At 40.7% G+C, this 20372-nt stretch overlaps 1 protein-coding gene across 2 annotated transcripts; it reads right to left on the bottom strand.

The window, feature by feature from the left end:
- Nucleotides 1–373: 373 nt before the first annotated feature.
- On the bottom strand, nucleotides 374–10394 carry cep55l (centrosomal protein 55 like). 2 transcript variants are annotated; one of them, XM_008277582.1, is made up of 12 exons: nucleotides 10366–10394; nucleotides 9565–9786; nucleotides 9342–9449; nucleotides 8249–8404; nucleotides 5352–5396; nucleotides 4884–5028; nucleotides 4382–4527; nucleotides 3846–4039; nucleotides 3358–3481; nucleotides 2973–3044; nucleotides 2587–2712; nucleotides 374–2413 (listed from the first exon to the last, which is right to left on the bottom strand). In XM_008277582.1, exons 2-12 carry the CDS (start codon nucleotides 9751–9753, stop codon nucleotides 2201–2203), a joined length of 1518 nt encoding a protein of 505 aa, XP_008275804.1. In that variant the 5' UTR covers nucleotides 9754–9786; nucleotides 10366–10394; the 3' UTR covers nucleotides 374–2200. The 2 variants fall into 2 exon arrangements, with proteins under 2 accessions (XP_008275804.1, XP_008275805.1); XM_008277583.1 differs by lacking the exon at nucleotides 10366–10394 and having other exon boundaries at nucleotides 9342–9447; nucleotides 9565–9713.
- Nucleotides 10395–20372: the final 9978 nt, after the last annotated feature.

The following is a 20372-nucleotide window of genomic DNA, read 5'->3' as shown; positions in this document are numbered from 1 at the left end:
GATCATTTTTGTTAATCAGTTTTAGTGACAGGAAACTTTCCTATCACAGGGCGGTGTATAAAGTTCTGTCAAGTCAGGTCACAGCGTCACGGCCTTTGTCGTGCACGTCATGCAGTGCGCGATCACCCCAAAAGTCCATTCTGAGCCAGGAACAACCCTGGAATTTATCCAATACTGTATAAATACCTTCCAAACTAATGGCTTGTCTATCAACCTCAGTTACACTCTGTCTTCAGGCCTCACTTGCAAAATATTGCATTCCAACCAAGAGTACTGAAGAACAGCATGCCAGCATGCTGACTTTGGCATTTTGCTCAAGGCTCCGCTGCCTTTCCATGGATCACTGACATGACAAAACATTTACCAAGTGCTGTTGTGTTGGAGGGAGGTTTACATCTTTATTGCACATTTTTGTACAGTACAGAGCATGGCAAAACAACTTTGGAGAACATGATTACAATGAAGGAAATAACTTTAAAAAACAGCAAACTTGACAAAAGCAATATGATTCTGAGATCTTCTGAACGACACACAGCCCAAGTTAAAACAACTACAGATAGGATGAACAGCAGTAGTCTGTCTGTCTTACTGTAAGTCAATCTAGTCACATTGCCAGGGCTGCAGGAATAAAGACACCTTAACCCCCTTTCCCCTACCAAGAGGACCTTCAGTAATCCCTGCCTTAAATAGTTTAGTACAAGGAATTAACTCATGCAATCTCATTGCAGCCTTACAGGGCTGCAGGCTTGAAAAGTCAAGGTGGAGATGGAAGAGAGCTTCACTCAGAGAGAATACACAGACAACCTGCCGCATGTGACCAGTTATGTTTAAGGTCTGGTTACGTTTAGGCAAATAAAACTATGTGGTAAAGGTTGAAGGGAAAAAAGAATCATGGTCATGGTTGCAGTCACATGGTTTAGCAAAGTTTATCCAACTATTTGTATCCTGACAGGCAGAGAAACGATCGACGTGTTGTAATCAGACACAACCACTAAAGATATAATAGATAACACATGGCAGGCAAGTTATAATCATATAAACGGAGCTGAAAACACATAAAAATCACTATTTTTCCCTTTCATTGTGTCCTTCACATCAGTACTATCAAACAGCAAATGACCACTGCCGCTTTTCTTTTTCAGATCAACGCAAATGTGCCCAAGAAAATGTCACACAAAACCACCACAGGTGCTGTTACTGAAACTAGGAGTAGATATAAGGTGTGTTTACAGCTGGTTTACCAACAGAAGATATTAGGCAGGTTTGTAAACTTTAACAGAAAACTAAATAAAGCAAATCCCTATGATACAAAAAAAAGACAGTAGATCAGCCAAGAATAAATACTTAAATCAAATACACACAAAAATAAAAAATAGCCAGAATTTATTAAGAGCTTCACAAACACTGTAAAATATAAATACCGGAAGACCCCAGACATAATTATATGGGAGGCTCTATTATATAAATGACTTGATCTTTGGCCTGATGATCGTCTAATGGCAAAAAAGAACTGGAGTACACACATGGCATGAACGTGTAAACACTTTTAACAAGTTTTTAAATAACTCTAACGTGATTTAGATATGAAATATACGTTTAAAAATAAAGTCCCTTTTATAAAAACAGAACATTTTTTGATAAGAAGCGACGTGTTATTTGGGTCTGGTGTGTGAAACTTCTTGGAGTGAAGACAAAGAGCCTAAGGTAGTACTAATCTGAGAATTTCTTATGTTTTATGGAAACTATACACACAATCCTCCCCATGATTTGCATTATTGAACATATAAACTTGTTTCAACTGATCGTTATGACACCACGAGGAGTATTTTAAACTTATCAGCGTACATGAGCCTCATTGCAATTCACTCAGTTTATGGAAATAGAAACAAATAGCAGGATGGTATGTTAGGAGCCTTCTGGGTGAGTTGAAAAATGCCTTTTACTCACCTTTGTTGCTCACAACAGTGCTGTGTTTATGGAAATCAGTGTGTGAAACTGCCTGTTCACGGTGTTTACATTCTCCCCCAGACAGGTGTTTAAAATACACTGGAGGGGTTACATTTTCTGAATGAATCTAACGATCTAGTGCAGTGGTTCCCAGCCCCATTGGTGAGTGATCTATGCGATATTGCTGCCCCCTTGGGTGAGGGCAGGTTCTGACACCCAGGTTGGGAAACACTGGTCTAGAATCAGTGCTAGCTCAGGCAAGGCAGTAGTCAATGTGAGCCAGGAGCTCTCTGTGGCGACTGGTGGGATACGGGGCCCGACACCTAGGGCACTCCAAGAAACTCTCGTCCAGGAGGTTGGTGACTTTAGACGGGGATGTGGGGCCGAGAGGATCGTCAATAGTGAGACGCTCAAACTCAAGCCTATTGTATGAGCTGGGCTCTGAAAAGCGAGCGTTTGGCTGCTTCTGAAATACAGGAACATAAAATGACATTAAATTAGCAGAAGCTTTGGAGCAAAAAGACTAAGGCTTCTAAAGTTAGATAAAGCAAGAGCCATTATTTGTGATTAAACTAATAGACTAAAGCTAGACTTTAAAAAAACAACGTATATATGGTTGCAACGTCTTACAACACTTACAGCAGACTCCAGTTTAGCAATCTGATCACGGGCCTTGCGAAGCTCCTTCAGCACCTTATGTAACTGGTGCTGCATGCTCTGACGATCAATTTTTTCATTTTCAAAGTCCTTGGCAGAGAGTTGGATCTTAGGAGGGGCAGAAATATATGAGAAGTCGAGAACACAAGTGGGAACAGTTTGGACTGTACTACTTACTGAAAACTGTTGCAACTCTGCGCTACACACCATCTAATAGGAGCGTGCTGACAGATTTTCCACTCACAGCTGGGTGGCGAACATTCAGATTGTGTAATCGGCAACGGCTGATCTAATTGTTGATTTTGGACTAAAACTATGCACACGTAAGCATTCGTCGAACTGTCTGTGCAACGTTTGCGAGGTCTTACCTGTTGCTCCAGTGCTGCGATTCTCCTTTGTTCTTCATTTTGGCTCAGAAGAGACTTCTGCAGCATATTCACCTACGAAAGTGAGATTTTCAAGGCATGGTAAATACATCAGTATAGCACCTTTCAAAAGCAAAACACAACGCTATATTTCAGTTCTTCTCAATTCAAATAAACCCGGAATTAGATTTCATTTTAATACGCACAGATATTTACTGTGCTCTTGTAAAGTCAATGATAACTGTTGATGGATGAGGTCCTCCTAGTTTATATTTGCAATGCTATAAATGCAGGCTTCCTCTTTTGCATCATGAGCGCTTTAATAAACTGAGTGAATGACTTCCATAATGTTAGAGAACAGTAACGAGACGGCGAACGGGAACGTTACCTGCAACAGAAGTTCAGCGGATCTCTTCCGTTCCTCTTCCAGTCGAATTTCCATATTGTCCAGTTCGGCTCTCATTCTGTCTGCCCGCTCAGACGACACGTGTCTCTCCTCACTTACTGCATGTCTGGATGTAACGTTTATGTAACCCACAAACATATGAATGGTTTCTGTTTCTGTCCAATGGTTGATCAATAGTCCTGTTTACCCCTTGTCCTGTTTTTGTGCCAGTTTCAAGCCTATGAACAGTATTTCCATTTTGTATTCAACAACCTAGAATCCTAGGTCAGTAAAATTTGAAGAAAAGTGGCCGAAGTGAGTAAAATCGATAAATGAAGCGTTTTTAAAAGAACACATCCCACCAGGCCTGCAGTTTGGCCTTTTCTAATCTTAGGCCTGTGTTGTTTCTGTGCACGAGTCACATTTACAGTGACACTACGACTGTGCGACTTCTGTTTGATATCAACAACCAGAGCAGACTTGCTTTTTACCTGTTGCTCAGTCGTTCTGCCTGCAGCTGCATCTTGGCTTCCTCCAGCTCTTTGCTCTTCTCTTCGTACTTCCTCAGAAAGGATGACAACTGGCTGCATTTTTCGTCGTGCTGCCTCTGCAGCGCTGACATCTCCTCCTGGGCCCTGGTGACCTGCTCCCTCTGAGACTGCAGTGCAACCTGAGCTTTCATGGTCTGCAGAGGGAGGGAAAACAAACATCAGGGTACGGTGTGTGCTTTATGTCAGCTCATTTCTTCTAACAGAGTTCTACAGAACAGCTATTAAGATATCTGAATCGAAATCACAGATGCCTAGCGGGGTTAGTGCACTTGCATGCTGATTCGGTGCTCAATCAATCTTTTGAAAAGGAAGGAGAGTCAATGAATTTGTACATAGTTTGATAGGGAGACTCCAAGGTTGCCAGTAAAATGATCAGCACAACATTCAGAATACAAACAATAAGTAGGCAGTAAACCAGAAATTCTTACCCCTGGAAAAGAATTCAGTCAGAATAATGAAATATTTGCAGCATTTACCTGCTCCCTCTGCTCACTGAGCTCCTGGTGGGTTCTGGAAACTTGATCTTTTTGGTTCTCCAGGTCTTTTTGCAACCCTAACATCAACTGTTCGTAATGGCTTTTAAGCTGGGATTCCTTTTCTGGACCTGCTGAACTGGCAGGAGCTGAGACAAGAAGTGTTAGAAAGCAACTTAAGAAGCTATTTAAATATATTAATCACAGTAATAGTGTAAAGTAACTGGTACTCAGAACTGTTGATGTAGAAGATTTATGGAAAGTTCTAACATTTACTGTAAAGGCAACAGTCCTCAATGTAAGGGCAATTCCTAATAATTTTAAATCCAGCATTTTTACCTGTCTAATCTTTTCTCACTTAATACCGCAGCTTAAAAATAATACATCAGTCAAACTGCACACATCTTCAAATTCCCATATTTCCATTCCATACTGAGTGAAACAAAAACCAAAATTAGCACTGTGTTATCGTAGCAAATGGTGTGGAAATGACAGATATCGTTACCCTCTGAACTGGCCTCCTGTTTCGGTTGCTCCTGTTTTCCCTGAGCCAGCTGCTTCTCCAGCTCCATTGAACGGGCCAGGACGGACTGCACGTAGGCCTCTCTCTGCTGGTCGTACACCAGCCACTGCTGGTTCTTCTCCAGAGCCTGGTGGTGAGATGCAAAGCCCCTATAACGCTACACTCTTCTCTGTGTATGTGGACATAAAAAACTCTTTGTCCTTATTTTCATCCATTGCAGATGACAGTGACAGGAGTTTGGTTCTGTGTCCAAACTGAAAACAACCACCTAACTAACAAATATAGGTCCTAGAATTTGGAAAACTCCCTTTACCCTAAATGCAACTGTAAGAGTGAAATATACCGACTGGCAAGATATTTCAGTAACTAAAAACAGTTTTTAATAGAAGAAATGTTTTTCTCGAATTACAAACAGGCATGTAAAAACTTTAAAAAACTGACTGTACTCACGTCTCTCAGTTGATCTTGTACCAGTGCCAAGTCTGCAGGGGGTGCCTGTCCATGTCGAAGAAAGAAAAACATTCTTTAAAATATACCAAAGTCTCATAGATATGGTATTTAGCATCAACACTTGAATATAATTTAGTTCTCACAAAGATCTTATTCAGATATACTTATTTCTAAATTGAAAAAGAGATCGAATTTCATTTGAATTGAATGAGCAAGTTGTAATTCTGAAAACATCAGCTCATCAAAATGCAGTGTGCAGCCGCTGTGTGTATCTGAGCCTTCTTGTTACTACACAGTTATTCTAGAGATAGTGCTGTTGTGAAGGAATATTCAAAAATAACTTTTGACATCGATCCAAGACAAGTGAAGATGTTCTAATAGCAAATGTTGAAACTTGTCATTCTGAAGTATTTCACATTCGTGTTTTTTGTTTTGTGTGTCTGCTTTTCAGTTTATTCCGTTTTTCAGGGAAAAATCTCAACAGACACTAAAAACTGCAGGTCTGCCACCGGCTTAAAAAATAAATAAAATCACACAGCGGCTTGCTGGTTTAAATTATTCATCTTCTTAATTTTTAATAATGCAAGAAGAGAAAACTCAAGAGCAAGTGATCAATCTAGGCGCTACTTTTTCTGAGACTTGGCCGCAGGACCTGAGGCACCAACCCAGGGGGCAAATTCCTCGACATCCATCCCTGGAGGATAGTCACTCATCTCATGATTCTATCACCTTGACCCTAAGGTCTACATGTCTGAGCCTATTCAACGCTTAAGCTGCAGCAAAACCTTTCACAACAATGTCACAGTAAGCATCTAAACGATCGTCTATGTGCTAAGGCTCCGTGAGCTCTTCCTCGACCAGACAAGCTTGTCAACTTTTCCAGATGGATTTAAACGTATGTCCCATAAGCTAAGCCTACTAACAGCTTTTGAGAATCCAGGAAGTCTGTGGGGAAAGGGTGGGGGTGAAGGGGTTTGTGGTCAGATTATTTCTAGTAATGCAAAACAAGATAAACCAAGGGCTTTGAAAGTGAACAGTATTCTTGGAAAATGTACCATTAGGACACAAAGACAAGGTAGTCATTGTGCATTTAAAACTGAAACACAGCTACATCAAAAAATATGCTATGTCTTCAAGAACTAAGCTTTGTTTTTTTAAATGAATTCCCTTCCTTGGGCCCAAAACTAGACTTGAAATGTTAAGAAAACAGCCTAAGAACATTTACATTCAAAGACAGAACTTTAAGGATTCTGGTGACCTTTCTGACTTTAAAAAATTATATCTATCCTTGTGGTAAAAACCTCCACTTTACTTTCTTTAAACTCTCCAGTTTTTTCAGGCTCTAGCCTCGACTGATGCAATAATATAACCACAGTGGGAGCAGCGAGATATAAAAAGAGAAACCTTTTCGATAACACTGTTTGGAGCATCAGTGAATAATGGACCTAGTGTTCTTTGTAACTGACTGTGATTAAAATATTAAGAAATCAGGATGAACTGTACAGAGGGAGGACTCCAGGACGAAATGTCCTGACAATTTAAAAAAAAAAAAAAGTAAGCTGGGTTGTTTTTCCTGTTTATATGACCTTGAACTGAGCCCAAAAGAAGGTATGCGATGAGCCTTCACTCATCCATATTCCTCAAGTCCCTACTTGTGATTTTCTCACGTCAGCTTGTGCAGAAGCCTGGAAGAATTCTGATGACTTCTCTAGTGAGTACAGCAGGACTGGCTGTACTCAAAGCTTCAAAGGGCTTCCTTTTGAAATAGGATAAGATCCTATAGTTGTGAGTGAAGGGGAAACTACAGATTCACCAAAAGCTTTTTCATACATGACTTTGACAATAACATGAGTTAAACAGGCAAAGTGTGACATGACAAAGCTGCTATTTTATCTTTCATCAAACCGCTGTAAGCTGTATGTTGTTGCACAAGTAACCCATGCTAAGGAGTATGGAAAAATATGTGCACTTATTTACAATGCTTCATTGTTAACCACATCTTATCTGGAAATGTGACTTTCATTACAGCAAATTAGTAAAACTGCTCCAAAGAGAAGATGATGGCAGCAACTGAGGACAACAATCAGAGGTCAACATTGCCACCTAGTGGACAAAAGAGCACCTACATATGCGTTTTCAAACAAATCTTTCATGCAGTACAGCCACTAAAAAAAAAACTGTTGAAGCATACAATAAATCTGTTAAAAAGGGCCTGATTTAAAAAAAAAACAACAACAAAAAACCCTTAGGCGACTGATTGAAGCCAAACCACAACTATTTAAATGACATGAGGCAAAAATCACACCAATTATGTATGAGGCACACATAATCAGACCTTAGCGTGACTGGATCACAAGTCAAATAATAACTACAAGAGACTTATATTCGTGAAAAATGCTACAACGCAACAGAAAAATGTATCCTGCATCAACACTGTAGATACAGAAGAAAAATCTTAGAAGAGGATATTAGAAAGGGAGGCAGAGGACAGAAAGCTGTTGCAGGATTTAATCCTAGGCCAGGGGGAAAATGTGCTGTCAGAAGGAGGGATATAACTACTCAACCAACCCTGTTTCTTAGTGATCTGACAAAAAAAAGGGAGTAACCTTATCCTCAAGTTTTCCAATAATCGTTACTCTTTTTTTTTTCCTTTCACCATTGCTTCGCATTTGTAATATCCTCAGATTATTCCTACATAATTAAGGTAGGTTACCAAATATGCACTCATTATACTCGTAATACTTTTTATAATCACCAGCACAAGTCAGGCACATTTTAAAGCCAATCATTATTAGGAGGGATCCCCAATAAGGCAACTGTTCATGTGGAAGAGGAGATATTTTTTTCTGACTAATTAGAACATCTAGACAGGTATAGAGGCCACAAGGTCAACCTACCACCACCTGGGTTTCAAGGGACTGACATCGGGCCGAAACAGTGGCCAGCTTGTTTTTCAGATTCTCCGTCTCTTGTGACAAGTTCTGGAACAACGCGTCCCTCTGCTCTGCCTCTCTCCTCCGCTGCTCCAGCTGGGCCTGCAGCGATGCTACCACCTGAAACACACAACAATATGAAATAAACATCAACCTCACGAGGCTCTACGACAAACATGTCAGCTGGATTTTACAACCTTCGATTAATCAGAGACAGCCTGCTAAGATTTTTTTTGGGTTTTTTTGTTTTCACAGCAATTATCGTCTTGATACAACTGACGCTACGTGGCTGGCAGTCTAGTGACACTGCACATTCAGCATCTTTGCTTTTTAGCACTTGTGTTGATGGACGTTAACGACGAAGAGGCAAGCGTAATTAATGTCTGGGCAAGGCAAAATGCTGATACTCCATTAACCAGCGTGTCATCTTCAAGTTTGGTTGATTTCATTCTGTCTAGCCAAAATTAGAAAACAATTTCTGCAACAATAGAGATGAGATTTCATGAGGATAAGCAACGGACACAAATAAATAGCTTGAATTTCTACAGCACTGGCATAAACAGTAACAAGTCGTGAATACCAATACGAACACACACCCGCTACAGAGAAAGATAGTTAGTTATAAATGTCAAGTCAACAGCACATAACACCGTGTGTTAGTATGCAGTTTCTGCCGGTTGTCTAAACTTCACTTTGCTGAGCTGCTGTCAGGATTGGATAGAAGCTATTTCCCCCCAACTGTTTTTGTGGCAGCTCATTGAAATTCTAGTATGATTTTTTCCCCCCATTCTGACAGTTGTCTGCAGCCAACAATACATATGCCACCAATACAATGCCAAAAGTGCAACAATTCTTCACAAGTTGAGGAGTACTCTCAAAGACACAGCTGTAGGAAAATCTCCTCATTCTGAGCACAAAAGTGCTGCCTCAGGGTGTCTGAATGTGTGCATCGATGTGTCCATGTTTACAGAGGAGCTCTTGATGGATTTATCTATACCAGTCAACTATATATGTGATTTTTAACCATATATTTCTGCACAGAGCTGTCATGTCATACCTCTCCTCCTTTGGCTGACAGCTGCTGTCTCGCAGTTTCAAGCTCCTGCTCTTTAACCAGCAGCTGCTGATTGTTCCTCTCTCGCAGAGTCTCCAGGGAGAGAATCCTCTGAAATGATAGAAATTACACTCAAAGTAAAGCCAAAAGGAGCCAAACAGAGACAGGCATGCAAGTTAACCCTGAAACTCCTTGATGTGACTGTGAAACCCAACTCTTCATTTACCTCCAGCAGCTTGCCTTTGTCTGACTCAGGCAGTTTGATGTGTCGTTTGGCCAGTTCATCAATCTTTTTTCTCAGGTGAGCGTTCTCCTTCCTGACTCTCTCCAGCTCCGCCTCAGCCTTGGAGGCAGAGCTGCTGGATTTGAAACCCAACTTGGTGACGAGGGACTCTTTAGCCCCTTTAGATGTCATGGCTGCTTTGCTGGTATTGAGAGCCGGAGCAGTCTGGAGAGACAAGTAATTTCACAGAGTGACTGTTTGAATGTGAAGTTCACCAGGAGGTATTTTATTTTAATTTGAATGAAGCTATTTGTACAAACACTCTGAACTGAAGAGGAGTAGAAAACACACCCTTAGCTATAAAACAGCCCAGAGAAGAATGAAATGAAAAAACGATGATAGAAGTGGTTCTAAATGTAAATATTAAACTGTACAAAGGGTTTACAGGTTAGCAGAGGAGCTAGCTTCATCACAAAGAACACATGAGCCAGTGTTTCTGTATTTACAGTCCGAATAAATTAACTTGTGCTACTATTTATTTACTCACATCTTGCACTAACACACATTCTTAACATTAAACTTTTTCAGAGTATCAGTAACACAGAAAATTTAGTGTAAGAAAGAAGGGAAAATGTAAGAGAGAAGGAAACTGACAGCTAACGTTACACTAGGTATTTATTTGCACCTGTCTTTAGTCGCTAGTTAATATAAAATAACGAAACACTGTCCTATGTACCAGCTGTCCACGTTTAAGTACAAAACAAAGCTTCTATCACAGATAAACATGATTTTTTTAGGACTTACAGACGAGGCAGAATGAAGAAATCCCCTGAAAACAGTCTGTCTGTGAGGTGACCGTTTCTTAAACGACACTTTCGTTTCCTGAAGTTTGAATTGCAGCGCGTTGACGTCACGTCCGTGACGTACGGCGGGGTGCGCATGCTCAAGTCATCCGGAGTGTGCCGATATATCACAGGCTGGGCGGTGCCGCAGAGAAAATATGTCGATTTGAAAAAAAATACCTGCAGATGACATTTCACATAATGCAATTAAATGCTCTGTCGCTTTAGCTACTGTACCTTTTAAATTGAAATCACCTGGGGGGTACGTTTTTACTGGTCTTCAAAGACGGATTCATTTTGACACCGGGCTGTCGGTGACACTGGATGAAGCGAGCAGACGGATGAAGGCTAGTTTGGCCACAAAAACCGGTTTGTGAGGTTTGTGTGTTGGCTTTAACATACCGTTCCTATGCAATCAACCTGTAGAGGTGCATCATATGGAAAGGACACGTCATGGAAATAAAACTACGGAACCGCTTCAGTGCATGTGTATTTCTAGTGTAGCTTCTGATTAGAGCAAACACTGCAACCCATCATCAAGCAGCATCAAATCTTTAAGTCTGCAACTGTGAAATGCATGTGAAAGACATGTTGATATGATCACTGATCACTGCCTTGTGTTTGTACCTAAAAGTACATTGAACAAAAATATAAATGCAGCATGCAAATGTTGTTTTTTTCCCCCTCTGATGTACAGAAAAAAATAAATAAATAAAGAACTAAGTATTTTTATGGTTAAAACATGACTCAGTTTAACCAATTGTGCACAAGAATTTTTGTTTTTAGCTGTTTAACTGGTGAAAAAATTCTAAATTTAGTTAATTCACACCCTCCTCAGGTGTGGGTTTAAAGGACAATGATCAGATAACGTGACCTGTACAAAGACACTCCTTTGACCAGTGACTATAAAATGCCAGCTTAAAATGCAGCTTTATTCAAATGACACGATGCCACAGTTGACAAGAGGAAGATAAGAGCAGGTTGTTGGCACCCTGGATGCTTTCATGTCATTTAGGGCTGCAGCCAGACACTTAGATGTCCACAACACCCACTCATTTGTCGTCTAAGAAATCATCTCAGGCAGCATGGTGTGACAGACAATCTGCCACATGATGCTCTGCCTGGACGAGTCCAACAACATGATCCTTGTCCAGCAGCTTCGCCAAACCCTTCATTCCACAACCCCACCATTCCACCAGCAACATCGACAACACCATTAACTCTATGCATTACAGATGTGTGACAGGCTTTTGATTTCTGGTCTATGACCTCCACTCTCCATCTGCTCACTATCATTTCCAATATAACGCATTCTTGATTGCTTCGTGTCGTCCATTCTCTTGTAGACGTGCCCGCTTTGGAACAACAAATACTCATTTTCCTAAGTTAAAAAGAATGGATAGAATTTAATGAAATAGTCCTGCTGCTAATATATTTTTTGTTCAGTGTATATTTTAGCAGAGGTGCAAAATGTGGAAACCTACCAAGCATGAACAGTAAACTACTAATAGAGCATTATGCATAAGAGGCCAGCTGTATGTGCATTCTACATTAATCACAAGCTTTCTTCCGAGGCTTAGAGTGGAAAACAGCAGGGGTGAAGACAGAGGAGGAGCACTGAAGCAGGGGTGTGTTTTTTTAACCTTTAGGCTAATTATGATGAAATTTACACTGTAAATACTGTGTATATAGGCTACCTCCAATAATAATGAATAATGCTGAATACAGAGTTCAGGCTTGGGAATTGTACATGTCCTACAGCTAAGAAACCAGTGGCCTTTTGCATTTTAAGTCAGTCTTTGTGTGAGAATTGCTGGACAGACACAAAACTGTGTTTATCATGGTATTATAATTAGCAATTCCTTATAGGTTATGTGCTACGTTTTTGTTGCTGGTGTGCATTTCATCCTGTAATAGCATACGCTCATTGTATATTTTTGAATAAGCCCAGCCACGTTTTAGCCCTCAAACTGCAGTGACGCTGAAATAGCACTCAGTGTTTCAGCTCATGCCTTCAGCCTTCATCGGGGTAAACAGATGCAGTGAGTCAAAGTCAGTGTACAATAATTCCAACATAAATTAATCATGCTTGTCACTCATATTCTGCACCAGTTCTTGCGGTCTGTTTCATACACATGCTTACTGATTCTTCATGCATTTCATGAAAGAGCAGAGTGGAAGCCAAGAAAAAATATGTTCAGTAAATTAGCAGTATCTCTAAAGTGGCTGCAGAAGATATTCCCTTGACCTCTTCCAGGCTTTGTTGTACGCACGGTCAGCCCATTGTGCCGAGGCAACCCCTTGTTGGGAACTTGTTTTTAAGGTCTTCTGACCTTGCATCAAAACCCAAAACACATACTTTCAATCTGTGAGAATGGCTAAGAGGCAACTTGTTTGATATTCCTCAGATGAAAGCTGCTTGCAGTCAACACAGTGTTCCTATCAGTGGTCTGGTGTATATAGTGGTTGACAATTGTGAACTGTGTTTACTGATTATATTCAACACTGAGATTCATACAAAAAGTAAAAGTTGGGCCAAAGTTTTTCCAATAAACATTCAGTTCTTCTTTTTTTTCCATAAATGACCTACAGTTTTAATCGATGTAGCTACCATTTCTTCCAATAAAATATAAATAAATTTGGATTGTTCTGTATAAATCATTTGTACGCATCACCTGTAATAGACTTGACTGATTGACTGATTTTATGGGTGTCCAGTCTGCCCCGTAATTGCAGCTACAAACACCAATTAAATAACTAGTCATGAAGGTAAACACTGTTTTTGTTTTCAGTGGTTTCGCACCATTTATTGGAATTTGGAAGTGAGTTAAATGGGTAATTTTATTAAATTATACAACATTTTCATTTAATTATAGTCAGTTCTGGTTGTTTGCTTTCTCCTCCAGTAAGTCTCAGCTTAGGAGCAAAAACGTGGATAAGCATGAGATCTTCTCACGGCTTAGCCAATATGCCCTGCATGTGCAAAGAGCGTCCTAAGATATATTGTGTTCTATACCATCAGAGTAAGGTGGCTATAGCTCTGCTCCTCGGAGATAAGACAGCGAAATGGAGAGCACTCCTCAATATGAGGTGCCAAACCTCCAGGGCCGGATCTGACAGGCTCAAGCTGGGAAACTCTTCCCTCCAGGTTTGTTCAGATAACTAATTAAAGACTGCAGGGAGATAGCAGCACGACCAGAAACATATCTCCAAATCAAGGAATTAGGGTTCAGTCTGTGAAAGGACTTTTATCTGGACAGTACAATGTTATAAAATGTTGCTTCGTTTTTCACCATCTCTCAGTTGATTCACAGAGCTGTCAGACTCTCAATCTGTCCCTCGGTTTCCTCATCAGGGGCCAGGGAGGAGCTTGGCTCACGGATCAGTCTCCTGGTGAGCCATATCCGCATCATCAGCAGAGCACAAGCAGCTCTACCATTTTGCAGCAGACCTCCTGCTGCCCTGCATCAGTGCTGGCCTTGCTCCTATCGTCTGGAGCCGGGTCGCTGACCTGCGAGAGGCTCGCTTCTGTCGCGCCGTCCACCTGCACCGCGCAGTACTGGCAAAGCACTCGCTCTTTAAGTGGAGGAGATTTTGTTCCATGCAGAGAGCCATTATGCTCGAGCCAAGTCATCTTGATTAGATCAGATCAGATGAAACAAATGAAACTGGGCTGCAGCAGGTAAACACTGTTCTCCTGTCTTCCAATGATACATTTGACTCCTGTTTTGAAAACACATATGGGTCAAAGGGGTTAGAGGTTTTCAGCTGTGCATAGATGCGAATGTGGGTATCAGAGTAAACAGGTGGTCAGTGCAGGATGTTCCCATGTCCTGTATCCATTTAATGCTGGGAGAGGTTGATGCCCCGTGTGACCCTGAAGAGGATTAAGGTAGGAAATCAAAAATAAGCATCCTTCAACCTGCAACTGCATGAAAAAAAAAACGATTTAAGCATCAAAAGCATGTGCAAACCTGCAGCAGTAGCAACACACAGATATTCCTAATATTTCATTATGATTCATCTCAATTTCCAAACTTTTACAGTATCTTGCGGCGCACCAACTAGTGCTCAGAATAAATTCACAGTAACAGCACAACATGTGTGGGCGTTTCTGAGCTAAAAACAATCTTTTATTTTCTTACACTTAAATGGGAAAAAAATAAATAAATAAAAAAAAATGAGATGGCAGACACTGGGCCAGTGTTCTGGAAATAAAGACTTAACCGACTATTGACTGTGACATCAACACAACTGTGAAAGACTGTGACGAATTTCAAGTTCATTCTGCCACTGAAACCCACCTACAGATCAGCAGGCTGCCTTTCCAGGCTGAAAATGAAAACCATGATACATTTCGCGGCAGGAACATTCGAGTAAATCACTGACATTTCCTGTCTGCATGACCGAGCATTTTTAACATCTCTCAATTCATTCTTTTTTTATTTTTTTTTATTTATGATATGTGTTTATTTTGCTGTTTGACAGGGATCCCACATTTTTAGTTCTTTTTTTGGCTCCTGACATACTGGCTGCTTATCACTGCCTAAAGGAAGGAAAGAAAGAAAGTAATAGTGATGTGATCTGGGTGAATTCATGGATTGTAAGATTGACATAATTGTGTCTTATACCTTAGAGGTTTGAAACAGCGCCTTACTGTGAGTGGTGGTGTCCTAAAAAGAGACTTTTCCGCCCAAAAAACTTTTATTTTCTCACCAGTGCTCGTTTGGCAAATGCACCTTTCAGGAAGAAGCTACATTTGGATCAGAACTGTGGGCTTTATTTCCTCATGTTTTTAAGCACAATCAAATCTAATGAAGCCACACAGCTGTAATATACATTTTTTACAAACTTTCACTCTGACTGTTGTTTATTTGGTCTTGTGAATTCAGCTTTATAGAGACATACTTTGAAAACTACTCAATTTTCGAAGCCTATTTCAAGGCCCTCAAGATTAATTCAATTCTCAGACAAAAAGCGCAATATGTTTCCCCAACAGTAAGCCTTAATGTAAAATTGATTCAAGTAAAAAGTATTACATCGTAAAAGTCACACACAGCCTGATCTACACTGCTCACCACCGCAATGCATAAAGCCTCTTATTTAAGTGTGAGAACTACTTAGCTGCACATTTTAAAGGCAAAGTGTAAACATCTCAGCAGACAAATAAAATTCGAATATCCATACTCTGCCTTTTCGTCTCGCACAATTCGTCTGTGACTGAATTGCGTCATTGCTGTAATGCCGCTGGTAACTTTTGAACTCCTGAAACAGGTAGAGGACGAGATATTGACAGCTCTCACGCTATGCATCGGCATAAATGAATAGTAGTCTTACACGCTTAGGTGCAGTGTCAAATCTGCCATTGAAAATCAGCTGGAACTCCAATGTTCCAAATTCTTAATTAGTGTGGATGTAGAGCTGGATGGATTAGGTTTTCTATGTGAAAAGGAAAAATATTACCAAATAATTACAATTCAGAGCACATTGAATGCATAAGCTTGGCCTTTAGATATACCTTCAGGCCTTACTGAGCATCAGACCTACTATAAATGCAATACAAAAGCAATTACGCATTACCAATTTCAACACAATTGCACATGCAACAATTAACTAAACACTCAAACAAATTCAATAAATAATAAGCAAATTAGCTTCATTTATAATTGAAAAGTGTAATTTGCATAGAGTATATCTTTGTTTACGCTCAGTTTAAAGGGAAAAAGCTGACAGATTCTAGGGGTTTGTACAACTTCCTCGGAGTATCTCAGAGTTCTCATGATGCTCTATGTTGCGTGTGGTGGAAAGGCGTGACTAATATAATAAATAATCGTTTTCCATTCTTATCGCCTCTTATTTCGGTCCGGCGTTCTTCCCCTCATCTCTCCCTCCATCACTCTTCCTCCCATCACCACACACTCTGTAATTGCGTTTGCTCTCTTCCCTTTCCTCTAATCTCTCTCACTCTCATGATGCCTGGATGACTTTTCAGTGACTAATCACAAAAATGCTCACTGGGCAACATCTACTGAAAATGCAACGTTAACTGAAACAGTTTTTTGCATCATATAGATATTCTACAGCCCTTATGGAGGGGGGATGGTGGCCTTTCCCAGCTGACATTGGGAATGAGACGGGGAGACCAGAGCACCAGTCAATCACTACCATTCATGCACACATTCACAGCTATGGGCAGCTAACATGCATGTCTTTGGGTTGCGTTAAGAAGCTAGAGCACATGTCAACTCCTCACAGAAATGCTCCATGTTTGCACCCAACAACTGTGCAAACTGCTGCACCGCCTGAATTAAATATTCAAATTTCATTTTGCTGTGACTGTGTTTGACATTTGTTTATCCTTCTCCAAGAAACACTTGCATCCAAACCTCATTCTGCGTGTGTCCTTGTGACCGCGTCTCCTATTTCAAAACCTTCTTGGTCGAGTGATTAAATCATTGCTCTTCACCCTTCACGAATCCAGCCACAGCCGTGCTACGCTATGGCCGACTGTACAGCACCAGCGAGGCGGGGTGGAGGCGAGCAGATTGAGGAAAAAGCTGGAGAGATTGAGATGTGACTCAGACCATGAGTTTGCAATCAATTAAGGGCCTAATAGATATTCCCAGGGCCTGTACGTTACAAGGAGAAAGAAAACTTATTTTCAAAACCCTGACAGCTTGATTAAATGTTCCACCCGGTGACATTAGGAAAGGACTGGGATGGATATTTTTGTGTTGCCATAAAATAAGCAGCCATTATCCCCGCAATGTAATAATAATGTTCAACAGAAATACTCATTACAAAGCGTAATTAATGAACAACCCGATCCTGCCAAGCCCAACTCCGACGGATTCCAGGCTTGATTTCCCCATGCTGTTCCATGGTGGGCAAATTTAACTGAGATAAGGCTAATGAACTGCTCTGCTTTTTTACCACAGAAAAAAAAACAAAACGCACACTGTTTGAGACTTTATTACGCTTCCGACAGCTGGAGAACGAATTAAAGTAAGTTATACTGTGTCCCTGTGTGTGCGTTTGTTCTGTCTGCATCCTTGAAACAAGTCCCACGTCTGCATCGCCGAGAAGTCACAAAATTTCTGTCCAAAATTTGAATCTGAGTGACACATCCTGACGATATCCTTGATGGAACAAATCAAAAACACTACAGAGAATTACATAATTATGTAGATTGAGATCCAAAGTCTGAGGCTGATGTCTGTGTTTTGCATTTGTTTTCTATCTTGCACCACAAATAATGACATCAGCTTAACAATTTGTATGAAAAGTTGAATCGCTGAAGGATGTCCATGAGTTTTACAACATGTTGGTTTTTGGTATGCTCCACTTTCCTGCTTTAATGACAGCAGGCCCTCCAGCTGACGTGGACTTTACAGGTTTGTTCAAACCTTGTAACCCATGTAACCCAGCGTGATCTGACAATGCTCCGAAGAGCTTCTTGTGATGTCAAGAATACTTGGCTTTCTCAGTTTTCAAGTACCTCAGTAAATGTTCCGTGGGGTTGAGGTGAACGCGAAGGGAAAGCCCATGACAGTAAACACTCCTTGACCTTCTCCAAGCAGATCTTTCAAAGCTTTGATGTGTGTGTTTGGGCTCGTTATTAACGTGACGCCAAAATGTCTTAGTTCTCTTGACAGTCAAATTTATTATTCTGCTCTCTCAGAGTGTAAAAAGATCCAGAGCTTGTCCAACCCTCATGTATCAGCCTAGATTCAGACACAGGTAAAATCCAATGCCATAAGAGTACTGATAGCAAGAGAGGTTATACTTTTCCTGTATGTGACCCATCTGCACCAAATCAGTCTCATTGCACCTTAGGCTATATCTGAGATACAGCCTGAATTACACGAGTAAATATTGATTTCTGGGTTTATTACTTAGATGGGTTCATTTAGTTGTTTTCTACATGTAGGTAACATATAATATTACAGAGCATAATAACATTACGCTCTATATCGCTGTCAAATACCGTCAACGTGCATGAGAGGTAACACCAGAAAGGCGCCGCGAGCAATGTGTCGTCGCCAGCCAATCCTGTCCCACGATTTGCATCATGTGGTAGCAACATAACAGCCTAAGGCGCAATGCAACTGATTTCATGCAGATGGGTCACATATTAGCTTCTCCTCATTTGCTCCCTGTAAAATATAGAATACAATCTCAATTCCTTCTCCTCACATACAAAGCCCTTAGTGACCAACCTCCATTTTACCTTAAAGACCTTATACTATCATATCATCCCAGGAGAACACTTTGAATTTCCAAAAGCAGAATGGGCAGCAGATCCTTCACCTATCAGGCTGCTCTCCTGTGGAACCAGCTCACAGTTTGGCTTCAGAAGCTTATAATTAGGACTGGCTCAGGTGACCCTGAACCAGGCTATAGGTAAAGGCTACTGTGGACTTCCCATGATGCACTGAGCACCTTTCTTCTATGCTCCTCTCTTTCTCTCTCCATACATTTATATGACATCATTCCGTGGTATTAACTTTGCCTCTTCCCTCTTGTGTGAGGTATGTTAGCTATCTGTATAGCTGCTATCCTTTACTTTCTCCTCTTCATCCTCACCCTAACCGGTTGTGGCAGATGGCTCCTCTCCCCGAGCCTGGTTCTGCTGGAGGGTTTTCCTTCTTAAAGGGGAGTTTTGTCTTCTCACTGTCACCAAAGAGCTTGCTCAAAGAAAGTTTTTGCATTTGCTGAGTTTCTCTCTATAATATTGTAAGCTCCTTACCTTTCTATGTGAAGCACCTTAAGATGACTTACGTTGTGAATTATCCATTCATCCATCCATCCATCCATTATCTACACACCGATTAATCCTCACTCGGGTCGTGGGGGGCTGGAGTCTATCCCAGCTGATTTAAGGCGAAGGCAGGGGACATCCTGGACAGGTCACATTGTGAATTGGTGCCATTCAAATAAAGCTGAAATGAACAGAATGGAATTATGCTGCTGCAGTTTGAATGGCGATGGCGTGCCACTTTCCCTTTGTCAGAGTGGAGTAAATCCGCTGCAGACTTGATTCACTGTGGTGTCATTCTCTTTTCCGTCTGTCTCCTTACGTACAACTTTTTGTTACTGTCATAAATCTCAAATTTGGATGCATCATTAAACAACTTTTTTGCAGTCATCCCCTGTGAAATGCCTAATGTCTTATCTCACCGCAAGCGCTTGGCCTTCTTTCAAAAGTGGTTTAGAGATGCTCCCTGTCCTCGGAGACCATGACTAGACAGCTTTCTTTTCACAGGGCCTCTGCTGATTGGAGTCGTTTGTTTGTTACTGAGAGAATTCTGTATCTGTGATGAAGCTGCTTTTCTATCTGTCAGCGAACAAAGCTTGATGCATTTATCTTTTGAGGGCGTGCTCACTTTTGGTCGTGCTTTGGATGCAACTGATTCAGTTTTAGAGTGCCGTGCACTGCTCACTTATAGAAACCTTCAGTCTGGCCGTGGCTTAATGCTGAGGATTTGCTTTGAATAACAATTTGACTTCTGAGAGTTAGTTCTGATGCTACATCACAATCCTGATTAGTAAGCAATGTTCTGGAGGCACATACTTATTACTAAAGAGGAACAACAAGTTGATTTAGCTGAATGGGCCTCTGATGAGTCGATCATCTGAAAGCAAATAATGCAGATTGTGAAATATTTCATTTTCATTCTTAAATGCATTTTGAGACGTTTGTAAATCCTCAAACTTTCTGTGTTTTCTTGAAAATGTTGCATATTTTTTGACGTGGTCTCACAGTTTTGTACCCTACATTACATATCATTAAATTCTCCTAAAAAATACCACTTAGTTTATTTTTACATTGCTGTTTACCAACCAGCTAATCAAATTAGGATATGTCTAAAAACAACAACCAGTACGTGCAAGAAAAGCTTTCTTTTTCTGTATTTTTCAACATATACGTTACTAACAGTCAAGTATGAGGCGCAAGCAAGAAGTGCA

This window comes from Stegastes partitus, unplaced genomic scaffold, assembly GCF_000690725.1.
Source record: "Stegastes partitus isolate 25-593 unplaced genomic scaffold, Stegastes_partitus-1.0.2 Scaffold101, whole genome shotgun sequence".
In the NCBI taxonomy this organism is placed as follows: domain Eukaryota; kingdom Metazoa; phylum Chordata; class Actinopteri; family Pomacentridae; genus Stegastes; species Stegastes partitus.
The sequence above is the reverse complement of the archived record's forward strand: the minus strand, read 5'-3'. Positions and strand labels throughout refer to the sequence as shown.

Excerpts from the sequence above, each read along its gene's own strand:
- cep55l (XM_008277582.1), bottom strand. The coding sequence starts at position 9,753 with ATGACATCTAAAGGGGCTAAAGAGTCCCTCGTCACCAAGTTGGGTTTC. Across the intron at positions 8,405-9,341 it reads TGTCAGCCAAAGGAGGAGAG|GTGGTAGCATCGCTGCAGGC; the intron begins GTATGACATGAC and ends TGTGTGTTTCAG. Across the intron at positions 2,713-2,972 it reads TCGCAGCACTGGAGCAACAG|ATCCAACTCTCTGCCAAGGA; the intron begins GTAAGACCTCGC and ends GCCCCTCCTAAG.